We start from the raw sequence: 23,560 nt of genomic DNA, 5'->3' as shown, positions 1-23,560 counted from the left end.
TGTCATAACCACCAATTATAGTTGTATAAAGATCTCAATTATAATATAAAAAATCTCTAATTTACATTTTGATTATCATAACAAATACATTTGCCTACTAATATTAATCAGCTTACCTTGGTCTGGGATATCTTATATTTGCTATTTAACACGAAAACTCCTTTATCCACGGCTACCAGTCCCACACTGGCCTTGTGGTCAGCTTTCAGTCTAAGTTTCATAGAAGCTCCAGGATGTTGAATTGCATTGTCCCGATCCCTTTCGCCCGAAATTGTCAGCTGTGAGACAGACCAAGTTTTATTCGTATTGCAATAAATTTAACAAAAGCACCCTGTTATCACACAATCCATAATATGGTAAAGTAGATATAAACCCTAATTATATGACTTTTAGTTTGCTAAAGCTCTGTGTATCATTAGGAAATGTAATGTTTTCTTAAAATAAAATACTATTTGCACTTTTTTTGATGCGGTTATTTGCCTCTCAGTGCTGCTGATCTCCATCAGCCTCTTTCAGCCACTTTCTGTCTACATGCCTTTGCTCTGAACCAGCTTCCTGATAGTATGATGTATGATAGCATAGCTGTCTATAGTCTCCACAGGTGATGCATATGAATCAGGAGTGTAACAAAGTGAAATTGCATATATGAATATTCAACAAATCTTTATGGACTGCAAAAAGATAAGCTGAGGGAACTATTGGGACCTTCAGTGCTACCCTGTGTCCCCGAAAATAAGACCTAGCATGATTGTCAGTGATGGCTGCAATAAAAGCCCTATTCCCCCAAATAAGCCCTAGTTAAAGTCCTTGTAGGTCTTATTTTCAGGTTAGGGCTTATTTTTGGGGAAACAGGGTAGGGCTTATTTGGGGGTTAGGGCTTATATTGCAGCCATCCCCGACAATCACGCTAGGTCTTATTTTCGGGGAAACAGGATAGTTCTTTCATTACTATCTTAAAATCAGGTTATACATTTTATATATATATATATATATATATATATATATATATATATATATATATATATATATATATATATATATATATATATATATATATAACAATAATCTTCCAATACAACCTTCAGTTTTATGTTCTAAAAAGGTTGAACTTTATAAAGAGCAGCTCATGTAGACTCTAAAATGGCGGTTGTATATGACTAAACCTGCCCTATGTCAGCATAAAGACGGACATAAATGATTTGATCACCTAGAATCCTAGATTAGTGTACCTTGCTCTATATATTCTGACATTTTAAGTCCTTTAATTTGCATATAGGAATGTATTGTAATAACTGCTTGTCCTGACATACACCGATCAGCCATAACATCATCAATGACAGGTAAAGTGAATAACATTGACATCTCGTCACAATGGCACCAACAACTGTGACAAATTTAAAAAGGATAAAGTTCACCTTGACAAAAAAAAAAAAAAAAATGCATGTATTATTTTTTTGTGTTAGGAGCCTGTATAGCATTGCATCCACGATCAGCAGATTGTGGGTGTAATGCCACGGTCCTGCAGACTGTCTGTGTATCTGTCTGCACTTACCTCAGATACGAGCAGGCAGTTACACTCTGACAGGAAGCTTAATGAACTACTAGAGCGCTCAACAGTGCCCTGATAGTTCATTGAGAACTACAAGCCGACAGCTACAAAGGCTGTCGGTATGTGTAGTTTTCACATTCACAGAACACTGTGAATGAATTACGTGGCTGGGTGGACGGAGCCCTGCACCGCCATGCTTTTTGTCAAAACTGGGGATCAGGAGGAGGGTTGGGGGCCGGTGCACCTGTAACATGCTACATGTTACACCCTGAATATGGGTGTAACATGTAACATGTTACAAAAGGTGAACTTATCCTTTAGGAAACTGTCGCTATGGCTGCAACAGATTTCAAAACAACTGTTTGCAGATTAGGAAACTGGTGGTAATTAAGACCAAACCTGAGCTGGCATACGAACAAACACTATTGCCCAGATTGGGACATGTCTATGCTGGGCAGCTATCATGAATGTGACAGTTTCCGGCAGAAGGCTCTGTTCTTGGCCCCTTTCTGCTGTTTGCTGGGAGATTCTCGGGCCAAAAACTGAATGTAAGGATCCCCCTACGTCTTGATAGAGCTGCCTTTGTGCATAGAAAGGACTTCCCCTAAACTGTTCCCACAAGCGCATAATTGTCTAAAATGACCTTGTATGCTATAGAAAACACTGTAAACACCTGAACCTGAAAATTGTAATGGGTGTCCTCATACTATTGGCCATATAGAACATGATTAGGGGTTGGGTTGACATTGGGAGTTGGGGTTAGGATTGGGCTAAGAGCTAAACTTGGGTTTAGATATATATTGGCAACAACGTGTACATATTTGTAATGCTTAAAACATGTGCGTTTTGGATTCCTGGTGAAAAGCAACACACTGAATTTTCAAAGCAGAAAAATAACTTTATATTGATTTCCAAGTTGCTAAAATTATTTGATGATCTTCTGATATCACAGATGGCAGTGCCAAACCAGTATGATCTCTAATTGCTTCTTAGGACATTCTTACCGTTCCCATGCAGGTATCTGCTACATCTACCCAGACAGAGTCAGCCACGACTTCACGGCCTGCTCCAGTTGTGATCACATAATAGGCCAATATGCGGAAAGATGGGATGAACTCTGGTGTCATTGGCAGCAGCAAAGTCACAAGGGATTGGCCTTGGGACCTATCTTGTTTTCCAGTTCTCATTATTCTACCTTTGTTTAGTATCTGTAGGATGAAAACAAAATACATAAGTCTCTTTTTATTCAAATTCAAAATCATAAACTGGAAACCAAGTTCCAATTCACAAATTAGTATGCCTAGAATCAATATTTGATATTGATATGAAAAGATATGCCACCACTGGCCCTTTGACAATTAATCCATAAGTTGAAGAAACTTTTCTTTAAGTTGAGGCTACAACCTTTCCACTGTCTAGTTTGCCTTTCAGCAAATTCATGCCACTAGCTATGCCACTTTAGCCAAAGACAAGCTGGCCAAAAGAGCTGGCCAGAGAGGTCAAAAAATGGTATTAGTGAAATACATCTAATTGTGTGTTGGATTTCTTAACACAAAAAATGACATCCAGTTACGGACGTTGGTAGACTAGATCATCCAGTGGAATGCCAGATGTACAATGTCACCTCCAAAGTTTTGACATCTATCCCTCTCCTCCTTGATTAACGGTGTCTTAGCTCTGGTTCACACCAGTTTGATTTGTCATTTGATTTGACAGTTCAAAATCGTATGACAAGTTGGCGACGTAACCATTGTAATCGTTGCAACTCAAGTCACAGCGACTTCAAAAAAAAATTTCTGCACTACTTTTTTGAGATTGCATTGCAACTTGCATTGACTTCTGTTAAATGAGGTCACAATCCGCAATTAAATGGCACATCAAAATCGCACAGATCAGGCGCCTTTAAAATTACGCTGAAGTAGCGCGATTTTAAAGCCGCACTGGTGTGAACCAGGGCTTGTGCACACCCACAAGTGACTTTCACTCCACTTATTACTTTCTGTGCAATATAAAATATATGTTAAAATGAAAGAGAAGCAACAAGAGGGTGGACTTGAGGACGCATCCACCCATAACTTGGTGACAACCTCCAAAAATTGATCTATTCATTATCGGTTGACCAACCATCTAACCCTCTTGTTGTGCACCATCAATGCGGTAACATGTAATTCTTTTTTGGTTAATCCATACAAGAATTTAAAGAAGACCCTTGTGCAGATGAGCAACTAGAAAGATTGAATAGTTGTCACCTAAAGGTGTCTGTACATACAGTAAACTTGTAGAGCACCTTAGGATCCCTGAAACCCAGGGTATCCATTATTCCAATAGCGACTTCTGCTACTAAAGTCACCCATGGGCTCTCTCCTGTACCAGTTGGACTTCACTGTCTGTCGTGAGACTTAACATTTTAGATTTTGAACAATAGTGAAGTGAAATAGTGAAAAAATTGGGCACAAAACCATATATGAATAACAACACCCAAACCAGCGTGGGTATGAAATTAATAACAACACATAGATCATAAAATAGTGCCAAACATTATGTATTAAAGAAAAAAATATTTTATGATGGTGTATTTCTTCTGTGTACACTGTAACTCCAACACCGTGCCTTCCTAAAGTGCAATGTGCTTATTCCTTGTAAACAGTGCTTCACCCGCGGTAACACATAAATCTGCTCACCAGATATCTCTGGACACAAAGTGACCACCAGGCATGTAATATTGGGAAAACTTCCTCGGTTGAACAGGATCCTCCAATCCAAATCTCACCCCAAACGACAATTCACATATCGATCAAAATGCCATTACAGTACAGTGGATGGCAGCTCAGCTGAAGGATGAGGCAGGGGCCGGTCCATCACTCGGATCGTGAAGCAGGAAGCGCAGCATGCGTCTCAGCTGGAAGTGGAAGTGAGAGCTCCTGTATCATGTGTCTCAAGCCTCGTTTTCTATGCATTTCGTGCAGGTTCTCAAATTTTCCGAAAACAAATGTTTGTTGTCAGACTTTCTGTTCGTGTGTACACAAGTCCGTCAGACAAAAGTCCACGCATGCTCGGAATCAAGTACAGGCCAGAGATATAACTAGCATTCGTAATGGAGACATCACGTACGTCTTCGAACAAAAATGCACGGTTTTGTTGTCGGAAAGTCAGATCGTGTGTACGGGGCATTACAGTTACACATGTAGCGGGGGCACATTTTTGATGTAACTTGATGATAATGTTATATCTTATCCTCTGGCGCCATCTAGCGGCCAAAGTGCAAAAGGACTGAATCTTTATTTTCTTTTTGCTTTTCAAGTTGACCTGGAAGTTTTTGTTTGTTGATATCTGGATTAACTTGACCTACCCAGAATGCACAGTAACTCCCACAAACCTCAGGGAGCAGAACTGCATTGTGGGAAGCCTATAAAAGGGCTGGGAGTGGCCATCTTAGGTCTCCTGTTCCTGGGATGCGTGGCCTGCCAGCAGGGCTCTGTGGGTGTGTGTTCCACAGAGTTGCGGCCTACCCTGTGCAGAGCAGAACAGCAGCCAGCGATCCTGCCTTACATTACAGCGTGCTGGAGCAGCAGTGTGATCATTCTAGAGACCCTTGAAGGAGGTAACCGAGGACTCCCAGTCATCTGTGAAGCAGTCTTTGATCCGGCCTTACATCACAGCCTGCTGGAGCAGCAGTGTGATCGATCCAGAGACCATTGAAGGAGGTAACCGAGGACTTCTGGTCATCTGTGAAGTAGTACAGCGTGGCGGTGTGGCCACAGCGAACTAACTGAGATACTGCGGAAGAAGAACCCGACACACCAGAGCGGAGTCTCCTGACAGCATTGTCCTGGTTGTGTGAGAGGGCTGAGGCCCACAAGTTTCTTGATGCACTTTCATACATCAAAATGTCATTACAGTACAGCGGATGGCAGCTCAGCTGAAGGATGAGGTCAAGTTAGTCATTTGATTTAGTACAGATTTAGGCGCACAGGAAGTAGGACAGTGCTTAGAGTGAGATACACTCACTCTGACGGTATCCTATTTACTTTGTTACACCACTCATATATTATTTCAGACATTATATACCTGTATTGTACCTTTGGAATATAAAGTTTAGTTGTCTGTCAGACTATGTTGGTCTGACAGTACAACCATTGTAGTTTAACCCTTCTAATACAACTGCAGTAAATACAGTTATTATTTAAGTACAACTGTGTGAGTGTTGTTTTCCTCTTCATCACCAGCACAGAGGAGGGTAAGGTAACTACAAACAGGTATATTATAATGAGTATTGTGGACTTGTCTTTGTGATTTCGTTCTAACTGCACATTATTACACCACAGTTCTGTCAGGGGGACTGAGACATTCAAGGGGGTATAAAGCAGAGTACAGGCCCAATTAACTCAGCAGCTCCTTCGGGGGTCCGTGCTACATGTGGGGGCTCGTCCGGGATCCTGGTACTCTGCAAGCAAGCCCATCCCCTTGGCACCAGTATGGACCTTGACGCTCTGATTCAGAGGCACAGAGAATAACTCGCCCGCAGAGAGGCGAGTGTGACCGTTGAAAACCCTGGAAAGGTCTGGGAGGAAGAACGTCAGTCCAGGGTCCTGAAAGCGACCGCTGACACAATGTCTTGTCCCCACCTATCCAACAAAGCAGGGGGAGCGACCCTGAATTGGAGGAGCTGACACTTCAGCTGCAAAGAGATATGACCAAGATGATGAAGACGTTGATCGGGTCATCGGATCTCATGTCTGAGTTAGACACCTTGAAGATACAAGTGTCCCAGATGGCAGAGATGATGAACAAGTAGATGGCAAAACATACTGAGTTGTCTGGTCAGAAGCCCACGAAGCAAGACGTCTGTCAAAACTATGGAGGTATAGGTCATTACCAGCAAGTATGTCCAAGTCCACGAATGGAGACAGAAGACTGGCGGAGACCTCAGAGTAGTGACCCAAGGATGAAGAGAAGATCCGGGCCTTCAAAAAGAATTCTTCCTGAGTCTGCAAGGGAGCAATGGAGAACACCTGCTGTTTATACTGTTTCAGTGGGAAATGCCTTTCAGTCCCTAAACTGACGACCGAAGCGGAGTGCCCGGCGGCGAAGGCTGAAGAGAGCACGAGTCCAAGTATGCCAATCCATTGTTACAGATGTTTCTAACAGGCCTCCTACCCAATTGGTAGGTCCTCTGCCTGTAGTGCCTGTTCTGGTTGAAGGGATCTACACCAGAGCCATCCTTGATACAGGTGCCAAAGTTACCCTGATGACCAGAGACTTTTACAAGAGGTACTTGTCATACCTGCCCCTGAAGAAGTTGGAAGACGTAAAGGTTCAGGGTATTCAAGCAGAAGATTACCCTTGTGATGGATGTCTGCGGATCAAGTTGTCGTGTGATCCATTGAAGAATGGGAAGTCCCAAGATTTTGAGATACTGGCCATTGTCTGTTCCTGGCTGCCAGGACCCTCAAGAAGTTCTTTCATTGTTGGGACCAACACAGACCTGGTGAAGCGGCTGTAAGCCCCTGTTGTCCCCAAATGTGACCCTGTACCCTCACTGCCAGAAGAAAGGTTGGAAGTGACTACCTCTCCCACCATGGATGAAGAAATACCCAAAACAGAAGTGGAAGAAACCTATCTGCAGGAGGTAGAAGTGGTTGAGCAGAAAGATTGGGCTAGTGAGCCTGTCGTGTCCGAACCAGTGAATCAGAGGAAACGAAGAGTCATTTCCAAACTCAAGAAACCAACCTGTGATGTGTTGGATGAGAGTTCCACAGAAGAAATTGTTCTCACCCCTCAAGGGTTGTCGAGAGAGCCTGACCTTCTCCCTGCAGATTTGGTGAAAGGTAACCCTAACTCACCCCTTGACACACCTGTATCAGACACCGAGGTGTCAGCAGTAGGTACACAGAACAGCTCCCCATCACCTGAGAATTGGTAGGAGGCTCCTCTGTCAGTTTTGTGTAACCGTGTAGAATCAAAAATGTGTTACAGAAACAAAATTTTACATCTCTTTGGGGACCAAAGAGTTCAAGCAGGGGGAGTGTATAGCGGGGGCACATTTTTGATGTAACTTGATGATAATGTTATATCTTATCCTCTGGCGCCATCTAGCAGCCAAAGTGCAAAAGGACTGAATCTTTATTTTCTTTTCGCTTTTCAAGTTGACCTGGAAGTTTTTGTTTGTTGATATCTGGACATTAACTTGACCTACCCAGAATGCACAGTAACTCCCACAAACCTCAGGGAGCAGAACTGCATTGTGGGAAGCCTATAAAAGGGCTGGGAGTGGCCATCTTAGGTCTCTTGTTCCTGGGACGCGTGGCCTGCCAGCAGGGCTCTGTGGGTGTTTGTGTTCCACAGAGTTGCGGCCTACCCTGTGCGGAGCGGAACAGCAGCCAGCGATCCTGCCTTACATCACAGCGTGCTGGAGCAGCAGTGTGATCGTTCCAGAGACCCTTGAAGGAGGTAACCGAGGACTCCTGGTCATCTGTGAAGCAGTCTTTGATCCGGCCTTACATCACAGCATGCTGGAGCAGCAGTGTGATAGATCCAGAGACCCTACAGTGTGGCGGTGTGGCCACAGCGAACGAACTGAGCTGCTGCAGAGGAAGAACCCGGCACACCAGAGCGGAGTCTCCTGACAGCATTGTCCTGGTTGTGTGAGAGGGCTGAGGCCCACAAGTTTCTTGACGCACTTTTATACATCAGTTTACACAAGATAGAGTTGCTGGGACCTGTAGTACCACAAGAAAAGTCATGATTCAAGACTAAGTCACTGCATCAAAGTTAGGTATAGCTCTGCTGCATCAGGACTTTGCTTTATATATCAGGTTACTTTGTTAAGGAATCATTAACCCTTGGATTACAAAATTACCTTGTTGCTAGCAGAAGAAAAGAAGAGAAAGAAAGACTGTTAAGTAACACATAAGGTCTTGGGTTATTTTGCTATATCAGGGTGGTGTGATATTAAAGGAGGGAGCTCCCTAGTGTTGTATTATACTTGATCAAGTTAGTCATTTGATTTAGTACAGCTTTAAGCGCACAGGAAATAGGACAGTGCTTAGAGTGAGATACACTCACTCTGACGGTATCCTATTTACTTTGTTACACCACTCATATATTATTTCAGACATTATATACCTGTATTGTACCTTTGGAATATAAAGTTTAGTTTTCTGTCAGACTATGTTGGTCTGACAGTACAACCATTGTATTTTAACCCTTCTAATACAGCTGCAGTAAATACAGTTATTATTCAAGTACAACTGTGTGAGTGTTGTTTTCCTCTTCATCACCAGCCCAGAGGAGGGTGAGGTAACGGCAAACAGGTATATTATATTGAGTATTGTGTACCTGTCTTTGTGATTTTGTTCTAACTGCACATTATTACACCACAGTTGTGTCAGGGGGACTGAGACATTCAAGGGGGTATAAAGCAGAGTACAGGCCCAAATAACTCAGCAGCTCCTTCGGGGGTCCGTGCTACACACATAATTAGCATGTATGTCCATCATATGAAACATTCTGACTCTTTGGGTTTGTCTACATGTGTTTAAGAAGGAAATTTGTGCCTATCATAGTAATTTAACAATTAAACAGATGACACAGATAGTATTTACAGAATCCTTACTATGTAATTGAAATGGGTGATCTGGTTCTGAACTGATGGGTCATTGTTCCGTATAATGAAGTTTATAGCAGCATTTTCACCAATGTTCAGTTCTCCACCACCAATGCTGAGATGCAGATAATTACCACCGCGTGGTCGGTATGCAGTGGCAGTCATGGAAGAACTTGCTTGTAGGGTAGGCTGTAATCTTGGATCATCTGTTCTTGCCTTATAATAGAAAAAAACAATCAAGACAAAACTATTAAAAAAGAACAAACAAGGATTTCAAGTAAAATAAAAAGCTACAGATCAAAGAGAAAAACTACTATGACCAAAACTTTTTTTTCTGTTTGTGTCTAATTGGAAATATTTCTCTTCACCTTCTATTCCAAAGACACAACAGGAAGTAAGAGGAAATCTCCAAAGAAGGAAATCTTAACAATTTTCATTAGAACAGGTGTCCCTATTGAAAGATTTCCCTTCACCTAATTTTCCGGTGACAAAATGTTGGATATTCCATGTGTCCTGATTCTGTCCTAGTGACAAATTGAGGAGTGATTCTCCCTAATAGCAATAAACATCTGAAAGAGGTTCTAACCCTTTTAGTTTCTGATAGGTAGTGTGCCCAAGAATAATGGCTCTTCCTATTACGATTGCAGAACCCTCAGGCTTGCTATATGCCTATAACTTTAAGTCTATGAAATGTGCAGCCAAAGACATGATACGACACTGACCCAATTTGGCCAATTTTGTGTGGATCAGGTAATCCACGTATGTCTACTAAACATCTACATAACCACTGCGTGACCATACTGGGGAGAAAACCTGATCCAGTATATTGTTAACCAAGCAATGTGGTCAGTGTCTGGGGCATGACTTTGCTTCTTCAATCTTCATAGCAACAAATATGACCCTCAGAACACCAAAGTGGTGAAAGTCAAATTGTACATAGATGTCTGGCCACCCTAGAATGACCATGGTCACCTCTAGGCTGAGTTGTTAAGTAAGATTTTTTGCACAGTGATGTCTACATTCCAGGCTAGTGCTCAATCTTACAAGGTTTCTTGATCTGCTAGTACATGAGAGACATACTGGACGTAAACTCTTAAACCCAACTGAAAACAAATAAAACTGTGTTAGACTCAGAACCGGGATCTTAGCATACTCCAATTAGCCCAACCTCAAAGTGTATGTATTTTTTAGTATACGGTCTACACTTTCACATCTATCATGAGTTGGTAGTCCCAGAACACTGGCTTGGCAGTAACAATATGATTTAAGAAGTAGGATGGTTGTGTGCTGTATGAATAAGGTTGCAAAATTTCTGGGTAGGTGGTTTGGGTTTACTGTGTACAATCTGAAGCTTAAGCAACATTAATTCCCATAGTATAAACACTCCATTAGGCAACTTAATAGTTTTGCTAAAGGATGGTAATTGCAAAACAGATCCCCAATGATTGTTAATAGTGGTGCACTGAAATGAAAATTCTGGTGCTGAAACCAAAAATTCAGGATGCACTTTTTTTTTTACATTTTATGAATGTGGCTAGGGTTTTTGCTTTGAAGTCAATGGGACACGATTTTACATTGTAGTCAATAGGGGGCGTTTTTGCATTAAAGTCAATGGGACGTGATTTTGCATTGAAGTCATTGGGACACGTTTTTGCATTGCAGTCAATAGGGGGCGTTTTGGCATTGAAGTCAATGGGATGCGATTTTGCATTGAAGCCATTGAGATGCGATTTTGCAGGATGCCACTATCGGCACCTTTTTTTCTATCAGCAAAATGCAAAATACCCTATTTTCGTACGATAATTTTTGACACCTGATATATCGGTGCATCCCTAGTTGTTAATCTAAGTACTTCTCTTTTTGTTTTGTTTTTTATTTAAGTTATACCATACATGTCTACATTATTGTGTTCTGAAACTACTAAACAAGATCCAAACCATTGTATAAAAAATGTAAATTGTTACCGTTATTTCAAGCGAGCTTATATCTGCACGGGTATTGATGGTCAGCCGGACAGTTCCATCACTCAGTGTAACCCCTCTTACTGACCCTGGTTCCGCCACCACAGGGACACGATGTGCTGGAGTCCCATCTGGGTTGGTGACAAACACCTAGAATAAATGACAGGTATGCTGAAACACAACAGTCTTATCACAGATCTTTCTACACAAAAAATCTCTAATATTTACCCAGCCAACAGCAATTATACCATGCCATCACAAGGAAAAAATTGCTACTTCAATTTAAAATGTTCCAAAATATTACAAGATAAACAAGACCAATAGTAATCGGGACATCATGATACTTTAAAGGGTCACTATAATGGTTTGGAGTCAATTTGTTTTGAGTTTTTTTGTTTTTTTTTGTTTTTATAAATTTGAAAACTGTTGGTTTCTGTTTTTCGTAGCTATAAATATTATTTAGTTCACAAATAAACTGTAATACGTGACTTATGCCGCGTACACACGGTCAGACTTTTCGGCTACAAAAGTCCGGCGGACAATCCTATCGTGTGTGGGTTTCCCCAGACTTTCAGCTGACTTTTCCAGCCGCAAATCTGACAGACTTTAGATTTGGAACATGCTTCAAATCTTTACGTCGTAACTGGGACCCAGAAATCCGCTCGTCTGTATGCTAGTCCGACAGACAAAAACCCACGCTAGGGCAGCTATTGGCTACTGGCTATCAACTTCCTTATTTTAGTCCGGTGTACGTTATCGCATACGAATCCGTCTGACTTTTGTGTGATCGTGTGTAGGCAAGTCTGGTCGTTAGAAAGTCTGTTGAAAGTCCGCCAAAAGTCCGTTGAAAGTCTGTCGGACGGGCTGTCGGACTTTTGTAGCTGAAAAGTCCGACCGTGTGTACGCGGCATAAGGCTTGCCAGAGCGCTGAGGTTTAGCTAGCACAGCAGAGTAGCTTGCTTTGCTATAATGATCTGGGGTCAATTTAGTATTAGTTGCTTTTTTTTTTTTAGAGTTTATACATTTGTAAACTGTTGGTTTCTATTTTTTGGTAGCTGTATACAACCTTTAATTAACAAATAAACTGACAAATGTCAAAGGCTTGCCAGAGCACTAGGATTTGGCTAATGAGACAGTACAGCAGGGTAGCTTGCTTTTCAGATCCCCTTATGTGATTGGAACTTACATTAAATTTCTATATAGAAAAAACTTCCAATATATTGTCTTACCATTAGATCCATAGGCATTCCAGGTTTGAAAAATTTGGAGGTTTTGGTATAGAGAACTTTGTACGGGGAGTTCACCATGTAGATGTCACTAAGCTCAGTTTCTACCATATCACTGCCTGCAATTAAAAACACACAATTGATGCCAAAATAAATTAGCTATATAGGAAATTAAGCTAAAATGAATATATGCAAATAGCTTCTTCAAAAGTAAAAAGGGGACTTCTGGATACATTACAGACCTTGAAGTAAATGCCCAACCCACCTGCTTTGTAATAGATCACATGGCCTTTAACGAACTAGAATACCTACTAATGGACAGTAATGTTTTGGCATTTACCCAGAAAGTCTTCATTTTTGTAGATGTTTATATGTATATCCCAGGAAGAATTGCCTAAAGTCTCTTTTTATATGTCAGTGATGTTACTTTACTTGGCAACTACAGTTTATCTGCCTGCTTTACTAATGAGATTCAGTAAGCTGAAACAGTACTGTTCATTGGTTTGCATGCTGGTCTTAAAGAAACCTTGTCACCAACGTAAAAAAAAAAAAAATTGCAGGTAAAAGCACAAAAAAAAAATGCAATGTTTTTAAATTTTTAATTGCAGCATTTTTTATCTTCCCAGAATTTTTATTAATTTGCAATGTATCTTTTTCGACCACTCCAGACAAGAGTCAGTTCTGTAATACAGCCACAGTTCCTTCTCTGCCACCTTATTGCCCTCTTCTCTTCTGGGAGTGCCTAATTACTGTCTGTGCTGGCCCAGCTCCTTTACCCCTCTCCTCACCTCCCTACATAACCTTTTACGCAGCTGCTAGGTGAGTGAATAGGAATACTGTAGTGTGTACCTTGAGTGACAGTTTAGAGTTTGCTGGGGCTGCTGACATCCCATCCAAGATAGCAGCACGCAGCAGCAGTCCCAGACCTTTTGGGTGTTTACACAAGAGAGACTTTTACAGGTAAATAAAATGCATTAAATATGTTAAATTCACATATGAGAAGACTGTTGCTGAAATGAATGGTCTGACAACAGGGTCCCTTTAAAAAGGAATTACTTTAAATGCTTAGTAGATGGAGCAATTAACCTACAGCTCACCATGTAAAAATGCCAAATCCCCATTTTGTTTATGCAATCAATGTTTCCCTAGCGATAAAACGTTTTACGGGGCTGGATTGCTGGCCCAGCATCCAACCTTCTACATTTCTCAGCATGGGCTTGGGACCCACCATGGCAGAGCAATTGTTATACCCACTGCCCTATATGCCAGTGAAACTTGGAAGATCACAAAGAAAATTGCTCAAAAACTGAATTAATTTTACCAGATGTAAGAGATGACATCACAGAGATTGAATCCCAAAGTCGTCAATCAGTCACCAATCAGGTGACTACGGCTGGACGAACATATTCTACACCTACCCAACCACCACATGCCCAAAATCATAATGTGCTGGAAGCAACCACCTAGAAGAAAGAAGCAACAAGGAAGCTAGTCTATAAGCTGGCAGTCCACTTTTAAAACAGACCTGAAAGCCTTTAAGGTCCCTGGAGACAAGGCCGAATCGGCTGCAGATGACTTAATCGATGAAAAACACTCACTGCCCAATGTGCCAAATTGCATAAAAGAAAGTAAGTCTATGTTGGCCACTGTTTGGACAACTCAATTTCCCTATGTATTCTAGAAAGCAATTCCAGGCATTCTAAACTCCAAAATTGATATTTCAGATTTGCGTAGACACCAGCGTATTGAAGCTCCTACCTGAGTCAGTGATGACCGTAGCGGATACACTTAGTCTCCATTGAAGCATGTCCTTCTCCTCCTGGAAGTACTTCACTAGGTCCTCTCGTTTCAGAGAAGCAGAGCCTTCACCATCTTGTATCTGGAATTAGACCAGCCAAAGTAAAGTTATATACAGGCAATTGTAATAAATACAATTTAACAATTGATCTGAAAAAAAGCAATTCGTGAACAAGATAAGGCGCACTTGAGCTCTGAAAAGGATTTCTCCTGTCTGAAGGCTATTGCCCATTCACTACCCATTCAAGACAAACTGACAGCGTCTTTGTAAAGATACTCACCTTGCCAGTCCTCCCCCACCATTCCTGCTTCCGTCACAATAGGCACTAAAATCCCCAGTAGTGTCGGCTAGTGTTGAAAGCTAAGGGTAATGGTGACATGTCCCCTCCCGGTTTGTATAACAGTGCCCAGAGATTTTCTGCTAGACCCGAGCACTATCACATTGGAGGAGCTACATGCTCCCCCATACCTGGGAACACCAGTTATTATCACCAGCTGCACAGGAGTGGCGAGGGAGCTCTGGCAAGGCGAGTATCAAGGATTCAAGTTCCTACAAGACACAGCAGAGATTATTACTGGTGGGGGGGTTTTGTTGGGGAAGAGGCGATTTTCGCCAGAGGAGGGAAATTTTTGCTAGTGGCCAAAATAGAGACAGGGATTTTTTCCTGGGGGAGGGTTCCAATATATTGTCACAATTGCCTGTTTGTTGTCTGCATATTGTCATGACTATCTATTTATTGCCTGCCTATTGCCACAATTGTTCATATATTGTCAAAATTGCCAGTTTGTTGCCCCATATAGTAGTTATGATTGCCTGTTTGTTGCCGCATATAGTCACAGTTGACAATTTGTTGCCCACATATTGTCATGCTTGGGCATTGTTTTTGCATATATATGAGCACTGCCCAAATGAGCAAAAGTATGCAATACACAGGCAATGATTGATCATCTGTTACATTATTCAAGCAGAAAATAGGCAATCAGTACAATACTCAGGCATAAAATGGTCAATTGTAATCATATATGCAAAAAAATGCCCACACTGCCTGCAAATAGTTGATAAATGGGTTCGAGAGGGCCCAAGAAAATGTTTGCCCAGGGTCCAATCAACATTAAAGATGGCCCTGCATTTGGGGACCATATATTGCTAACATTGCAATTTCTTGCCTAAGTGTTGTGAAGACACTGCTGTTTAGAGGGTCATATTACTATAATTTAGTCCCTTCTAGGCCTGTCATGATTGAAGCTCATCACTATTATACATATTTTTAGGGATGAACTTTCAGTTCAGTCCCAAAACAGATTCAGGATTAACTTTGCTTGTTCAGGCTTTCTTCCAAACTTTTTGCTCATTTGGCAGGAGCCGAATATCATATATAATAGCCCTTTTTCTTTTGCTACTATATATATGACAGCTTCCTGTCAATGGTTATTAAGAGAGCAGTGGGTGCTGGCACCCACCATATCCTTAGCAACTGGTTATGTAATTTGCTGGCTGTAAATCCTTTCTAACACAGCCTGAGTAGAAAAGCCTGTGCCCTGCCAGCAGCTGCAGAGTGAGACTCTTGCTTTCTGTAGAGAAGCTGTGATCTTTAGCAGAGGTCCTACATGTCCTCTGCTGACACTGAGCGAGAGCTCTAATTTCAGCAGGGAGCATGACTTTTGATGATTGCAGAGCTATGGGCCTGACTCATTAAGGGGTGTGTTGGATCTCTGCAATGAGACCACTGCTTCTCACAAAGAGAAAGAGTCCCACTCTGCAGTTGCTGGTGGGAAACAGGCTGTTCTGCTTAGGCTGTGGTTGCTTTAAACGGATTAAGACCTGTAAGGGTAAGATTTGATAGGCATTTTATATGCCTAGCATAATTTTGGGACACTCTTGCACACCCTGAGGGCCACAAGTGCAGTGTTTAGCCTGCCTTACAAGTAATTGACTCTATGCGACCATACTCTTATAAATGCAGGAGGTTTAGCATTTGGAAAGTACATCAGATGTGCATGCGCGGGTAAACACCGATACAAAATACTATCAGCGTTTTTAAGAGTATGTCTGAATAAAACCATTAATTTGTATGGCAGGCTTGCTGTTCGCCGGGTGTTGGAAAGCATCAGGAAATTACACTAGGCATAAAAATTACAATAAAATCACTATGTGCATGAAATTTAAAAATTTGCACACTATTTATTTTGGGGAACATGGAATGTATTTTGCTGATTTAAACTGTAGGTTCAATTTGGCTTTAACAGAATAAGAATCAATACCTCAATCCTTCTTAGGGTATTTGGTAGACTTTTCTTCTCACCCTCTCTTGACACCGAGAACAGCACATAGGCCATACCACCCAAAGGCTTCCCATAGAGATAACTTAAAAAAGAAAGAAAAGAAAGAAAAATAATTATATTTGAGAATAGACAGTTACTCTGAGTGTTGGGGTAATGGTTCGGTCCGAGCATGAGTTCGGGCCGAACATTGGCTGTTCGCCCCATTCGTGGAACACCCCAAATTGCAGGGTGTTCTGCGGGTGTTCACCCCGTCCATCGCCCTGCAATGCACTGAAACTGCACAGTGCATTCTGCGCCCTGATTGGGATAAAATTTTCCCAATCAGGTGCAGTAAAAGCTAGTTGTTAGGGAGCGGGGCCGGAAAGGCACCCAAGGTGTCCTTAGCAACCAATGAGTCACCAGCTGTCAGTGGGCTTCCCCACTGACAGCTGAATAATAAAAAAAAAAACATTTGCCAGTAAAAAAAAATACTAAAAAAAAAAACCGGATTGGGGCCCCAATCTCCATACCAGATCCTTTTCCGAGCACACAGACTGTCAGGTCAGGAAAGGGGGGCAGCGAGCGAGCCCCCCCTCCTGAACCATAGCAGGCCACATGCTCTCAACATGGGGGGTGGTTTGGGGGTGGGGGGCTCTGTTGATGGGGACAAGGGTCTCTTTCCCGCAACCCTGGGCTGTGGTTGTGGGAGTCTGCGGGCAGGGGGCTTATCGGAATCTGGAAGCCCCCTTTAACAGGGGCCCCAGATCCCTGCCTCCTCCCATGTGAATGAGTATGGGGTACAGAGTATCCCTACCCATTCACCAATAAATGTACAAAAAGTATTAAAACACAGACAGTTTTTGATTCCTGTATTAAAAAATAAAAAATCATTTAAAAAAAAAAAATGTAAATCCATCATCAATCACGCCACACCCGAAAAAAAATAAAACTCTCCGCACTCATTGAGAGGCGACCGCCAAATGTCTCCTCCACTGTTTGACAGTTCTTATATAGGTAAGGGTAGGATCGCCTGGCGACGTCACCTGGTGGCACCGCCCCTTGTGACGTCACTGACCCAGCATGCACCTCTCCGTGACGTCACAAGGGGGAGGTGCAGCGGCATCCTGATTGACGATAGATTTACATTGGGGGACATTCGTTTTATTTTTTAATAAAGGCATTGTCAAAAACTCTCTGTGTTTTCATTACTCTTTCACACTTTTTTGGTGAATGGGTAGGGCATGTGGCCTGGTATGGTTCATACCAGGCTGCGTGCTTGGATAAAGGTCTGGTATGGATTTTGGGGGGGACCCCATGCTGTTTTTTTCCTTTTTTTTTTTCAATAGCCAGGCACTGGCAGTTGCAACCGCGAGTCAATTTTAAATGAGATTTGACTCTATATAAGCTACAGGTGTACCACTTTACAGGCAGACTAAGGGGACCCTCTGGGCACTATATTTAAAGGAATTTTTCATTTTACTGTTGCACTTTAGGCATCATTAAAAATCACTGCTCCTGGAAAAAAATTATAATTTTTAAATTTTTTTTTCGCATTGATACATCTCCCCCAGGGCAGTATCCGGACCTCCATACGCCTTTTGTAACCAATTACTTGCATATAAGCCTCCAAAATGGGCACTTTTTATTTCTCATGTTCGGCTCCCATAGACTTCAATGGAGTTTGCTGTTCGGGGCAGAACTTTTCCCCTGTTCGGGAGTTCTGCTGTGAACTGAACAGGGGTTGTTCAGCCCATCTCTAGTTACTGTATAGATATCACTGATCACTAGAATATACAAATATAACACACATTCTGCATTTATACTCACTTTGCACGGATCTCAACTCTGAATGCTGGATCTTTGATGTAGTAAAATTTTTCCTCTGCGATTATTTTCACCTCAAAACTGGGTAGAACTGCAATAACAAATAAAGAATATCTCATATTGGCCCTCTGTGCATTTATTCCATTTATAGAAAAGGCCCAAGAAGGTAAGTGAGGGTCAATCTCCCCAACAGGGGTCCTATGCAACATTATAACTAGACACACTTTATAATTTTCCCCAACTCCATTACTCCATTAATGATGAAAAAAAAGGATCATCTGAATCTAAACCTTAGGGTAGCTTCACATTGCCCTGCTGCTCTTTGGCGGTATCACAGGTGCAGCGCTATGTACCCAAGCTTTTGGTGCGGGTTAGCTGCGCTTTGCTATAGACTTCTATTATGTCCTGCAGTTTTAGTGCACTTTCTGAAAGTGTACCAAAAGTCCTGCATGCAAGGCACAGCTGGGCAGTGTGAAGCCGCCTTTATTAACATAACCAAATAAAGTTTTTTTTTTAATTGCCACCATTATAGAAAGACATACTGTACATCTTATACTGTAGGTGTATATATTATATACTTTCATATTCTGAATGATGTTTTTCCTGAAAGTTATTTTTTAATTTTCACATTCTTGCTGGGAAATATATATATATTTGTAGTGAGTGTAGTGAGTGTAGTGAGTGTACAGCTTGTATAACAGTGTAAATTTGTTGTCCCCTCAAAATAACTCAACACACAGCCATTAATGTCTAAACCGCTGGTAACAAAAGTGAGTAGACCCCTAAGTGAAAATGTCCAAATTGGGCCCAAAATGTCAACATTTTGTGTGGCCACCATTATTTTCCAGCACTGCCTTAACCCTCTTGGGCATGGAGTTCACCAGAGCTTCACAGGTTGCCACTGGTGTCCTCTTCCACTCCTCCATGACGACATCACTGAGCTGGTGGATGTTAGAGACCTTGCGCTCCTCCACCTGACATTGATGGCTGTATATTGAGTTATTTTGAGGGGACAGCAAATTTACACTGTTATACAAGCTGTACACTCACTACTTTACATTGTAGCAAAGTGTCATTTCTTCAGTGTTGTCACATGAGAAGATATAATAAAAAATGTACAAAAATGTGAATGGTGTACTCACTTTCGTGAAATACTGTATATATATATATATATATATATTTATATATATGTAGCGCTGGCAACCTTTGTTTCTAGCTCTATGTGTATTATACAGTACATAGGTTGTGTTAGTGCCATCTTGTGGACAATTGAGAAAGTACAATACGTTTACGTTTCATGATCAAGTGAAATGACTTGGAAGTGATTCATTGTTTACTTCGGAACTTTAGCTCTGACCCACCCACAATGCTCCTGGACAAGGTGAGAACTGAACTGCATTGTGGGAGGATATAAAAGGGTAAGGAGCGGCCATCTTAGCTCTGCCAGCAGAACCTTGTGGCTGTGTGTGTCCTACAGGGTTGCGGCCTACTTTGCGAAGGAGCAGAGCAGCTGCAAGGATCCTCCCATCGCATCACAGCGTGCTGGATCAGCAGAAGTGATCGTTTCGGAGACCCATGGGGAGATAACCGAGGACTCCTGGTCATTTGTGAACGGAACAGTGTGACGGCATGGTGGTGCCTCCATACGGACTGAGAACTGCTGAAACTGAGACATTCACATGCGTGTGGTGAGAGGGTTAACACCCAGAAGTTTGTTTAACTATTACATACACAGTTAGAACTGTTACAGAGTGTTGCTGGGACTGATAGTCCCACAGAACAAGTGAAGTTGAAGAACTTTACACCTGAATAGCCTTCAGTATTCAAGAACAGATGCTAGATGCTTGTTTCTTCATATAAGAACACTTAGTCAATCTGTTGGATTAAAATTGTTTTAGTGTGATACATTACGCTGCGCAACATCCAGGAGAAAATCCTTGTGGATTACAATTATAAAAGCTAGCGAAGACCGAAGAAGTCCGGACTACCTTATCATTGCAGGGCCCTGCATTTATTTACAAAGTATAGTGACTTTAAGGTCTAGAGCAGGGGGAGCTCCCGGGTATATTTATATATATTTAGATATATTTGTGTCTGTTACTGATTGTCACAACCATTTCTTATACTGTTACACTACGTTGGTGTGATAGTATAGTCATTATAATAATCCTTTATATAAATATATTATTTACCCAAAGAAAGAAGTTATTTTTGGTTATTACTGAAGTTTGTGTGCAGTGTTGTCATTTCTCCTGCAGGTGGAGCTACCAGTACCCAGGTAGAGGTAACTATAACTATAAGTGTATATTGTGGGTTAAAGTTGATACTCATATTATTACAACACTGCACTACATTTGTGTCAAGGGGATTGAACAATTTAAGAAGGGTGAAGAGCATAGATGACAGGCCCGCCTAAACCAGCAGCTCCACCGAGAGTTATTGCTACATATATATATATACTGTATATATACACTAGTGCCCTTCCCACTGATCCCGGGGGCCTTTCTCCCATCGTGGGGCTCTTTATTATGGTCCTGCAGTGGGACCCCTTCCTGCCATCTTGGGTAGGGTTGCTTTTCTTTGAGACCAAGTAGAAAAAATAGCTGCACATCAACATCCTTCCAACAGGTTTATTAAAAGACTGCCACCAGGACTATAACAACGGACCAAGGGGTGACGACGTTTAACACATACATTGTCCTTCTTCAAATCCCAGGAGCTAACACCCTTCCTTTCTGTTGCATTATCATACTCACCTGGAGCAGCGATCCGTTTCATTATTCCTGTTTGCTTTTCTTTAAGCCAAATCCGAACACTGTAGCTGCAGCAAATGTTTGTAGTATACACTATACATATATTTTGTGATTAAATATCAATTCTAATTGTATATATTTTACCACAATAGTCCCCCCTTACCTTACAGAGTTCCCTCTTTACATCTAAATCCACAGAATTCTGCTTTATATCTGAATACACAATTTCCCATTTACATCTGAATCCACAGCATTCCCCTTTACATCTGAACCTGCAGAGTTCCCTTCTACATCTGAATCCACAGAGTTTACTATTTACATCTGAATCCACAGAGTCCCCCTTTACATCTGAATCCACAGAGTTTCCTATTTACATCTGAATCCACAGAGTTCCCCTTTACATCTGAATCCACAGAGTTCTCCCGTTACATCTGAATCCTCAGAGTTTCCCTACACTGTAAGGGGGGACTCTGCAGACTCTGATAAAAGGGAGAACTCTGGGGACTTTGATCTAAGGAAGAAAAGTGAGAACTCTGATGTAAGGGAGAACACTGCAGACTCTGATGTAGAGGGTATCTCTGATATAGGGATGGGCCGAACACCCCCCCATTCGGTTTGCACCAGAACATGAGAACAGGCAAAAGATTTGTTTGAACACACGAACATCATTAAAGTCTATGGGACACGAACATGAAAAATCAAAACTGCTAATTTTAAAGGCTTATATGCATGGTATTGTCTTAAAAAGTGTTTGGGTATTAATGCAAAAAAAAGTTTTAAAAATGGCAGTTTTTTCGGGAGCAGTGATTTTAATAATGCTTAAAGTGAAACAATAAAAGTGTGATATTTCTTTATATTTCGTACCTGGGGGGTGTCTATAGTATGCCTGTAAAGTGGCGCATGTTTCCCGTGTTTAGAACAGTCTGACAGCAAAATGACATTCCTAAAGGAAAAAAAGTCATTTAAAACTACTCGCAGCTATAATGAATTGTCGGTCCAGCAATACACATAAAAGTTCATTGATAAAAAGGCATGGGATTCCCCCACACCAAAATTTTTTTTAAAAATGGCGTGGGGTCCCCCCCAAAAATCCATACCAGAGCCTTATTCAAACACGCAACCTGGCAGGCCACAGGAAAAGAGGGGGGATGAGAGAGCGCCCCCCTTCCTGAAACCGTACCTGAAATTTTGGCGCAAGGTTCCCCTTAATATCCATACCAAACCTGAAGGGCCTGGTATGGAATTTGGGGGAATCCCCACGCATTTTTTAAAAAAAAATTTGGTTTGGGGTTCCCCTGTGGGGAATTCCCATGCCGTTTTTATCAATGAACTGTTATGTGTATTGCCAGACCGACAATTATAGCTTTTATATATATATATATATATATATATATATATATATAACAATTATAGCCGCGAGTAGTTTTAAATGACCTTTTTCCTTTAGAAATGTCATTTTGCAGTCAGACTGTTCTAAACACGGGAAACCTGTGCCACTTTACAGTCATACTGTAGACACCCCCCAGGTACGAAATTGAAAGGAATTTTACACTTTTATTGTTTCACTTTAAGCATTATTAAAATCACTGCTCCCAAAAAAAGTCAGTTTTTAAAACTTTTTTTTTGTATTGATCCATGTCCCCTGGGGCAGGACCCAGGTCCCCAAACACCTTTTATGACAATAACTTGCATATTAACCTTTAAAATTAGCACTTTTGATTTCTCCCATAGACTTTTAAAGGGTGTTCACCCCAAATTGTTCTCTATTCGGTGAACGGGCGAACAGCCAATGTTCGAGTCGAACTCATCTTTGACCCGAACATAAAGCCCATCCCTACTCTGATATAAGGGGGTTTCTAGTAACCAGGGTCCCCACTTACATCATTGTTCCCAGCATTCCCCTTTAATCAAAGTTCCCAGAACCCCTGTTACTTCAGAGTCTGCAGAATTTCCACTTGTACTGTAAGGGCCCTTTCACACAGGCGGACCGATTGGACCACCCATTGTTCTCTATAGGGAGGCAGATGTAAACAGACATGTGTCCGTTTACCCCCCGCCTGCATCCATTCACCATTTATCTAGTGGATCAGATGACAGTCAGATGTAAACGGACAGGTAGTCTGTTTACATCCGACTGGCCCTCAGAGAACAGTGGGCTGTATCTGTGTCCGCTCTGCTTGGTGGAGATCAGTGGACAGAACCCCCGCTGAGCAGGTGGATGCACTTGGTGGAGTCCGCCCATGTGAAAGGGCCCTAAGGGGGAGCTCTGTTGACTGTCATGTAAAGGGGAACTCTGATGTAAGGGGTGCTCTGGGAATCCTGGTGTAAGGGGGTCTCTGCTCACCAAAGCCCCCACTTACATCAGAGTCCCCCTTTACATTACAGTTCACAGAGCTCTCCTTTACATTAGTGTGCTCAGAGGTTGGCGAGAGAAGGGAGGGGGGGGGGACACTTCACTCACCATGGATGAAGGCTCGGGCAGGCTGCACATTTCCTCCACTATCTAGTTGCCAGAAGTTGGACTCTCTCACCACGGGCACACACAGGAGGAGAGGGGTGGGAGGAGGAGGAGCAGATCCTGC

The 23,560-nt window shown here is 41.9% G+C and overlaps 1 protein-coding gene across 1 annotated transcript in view; it reads right to left on the bottom strand.

Annotated features, from left to right (window-relative positions):
• LOC141133434 (venom factor-like) overlaps nt 1-23,560 on the bottom strand; it is a 164,019-nt gene that overhangs the window by 108,213 nt on the left and 32,246 nt on the right. The window contains exons 7-14 of the mRNA XM_073622821.1: nt 18,229-18,316; nt 16,402-16,504; nt 14,101-14,221; nt 12,346-12,461; nt 11,120-11,266; nt 9,165-9,371; nt 2,554-2,757; nt 117-278 (exon numbers count right to left, since the gene is read on the bottom strand). Coding sequence (XP_073478922.1) covers nt 117-278; nt 2,554-2,757; nt 9,165-9,371; nt 11,120-11,266; nt 12,346-12,461; nt 14,101-14,221; nt 16,402-16,504; nt 18,229-18,316 — 1,148 coding nt within the window. The remainder of the gene's footprint in view (nt 1-116; nt 279-2,553; nt 2,758-9,164; nt 9,372-11,119; nt 11,267-12,345; nt 12,462-14,100; nt 14,222-16,401; nt 16,505-18,228; nt 18,317-23,560) is intronic.

Source organism: Aquarana catesbeiana, linkage group LG03 (genome assembly GCF_042186555.1).
Source record: "Aquarana catesbeiana isolate 2022-GZ linkage group LG03, ASM4218655v1, whole genome shotgun sequence".
Lineage (NCBI taxonomy): Eukaryota > Metazoa > Chordata > Amphibia > Anura > Ranidae > Aquarana > Aquarana catesbeiana.
The sequence above is the reverse complement of the archived record's forward strand: the minus strand, read 5'-3'. Positions and strand labels throughout refer to the sequence as shown.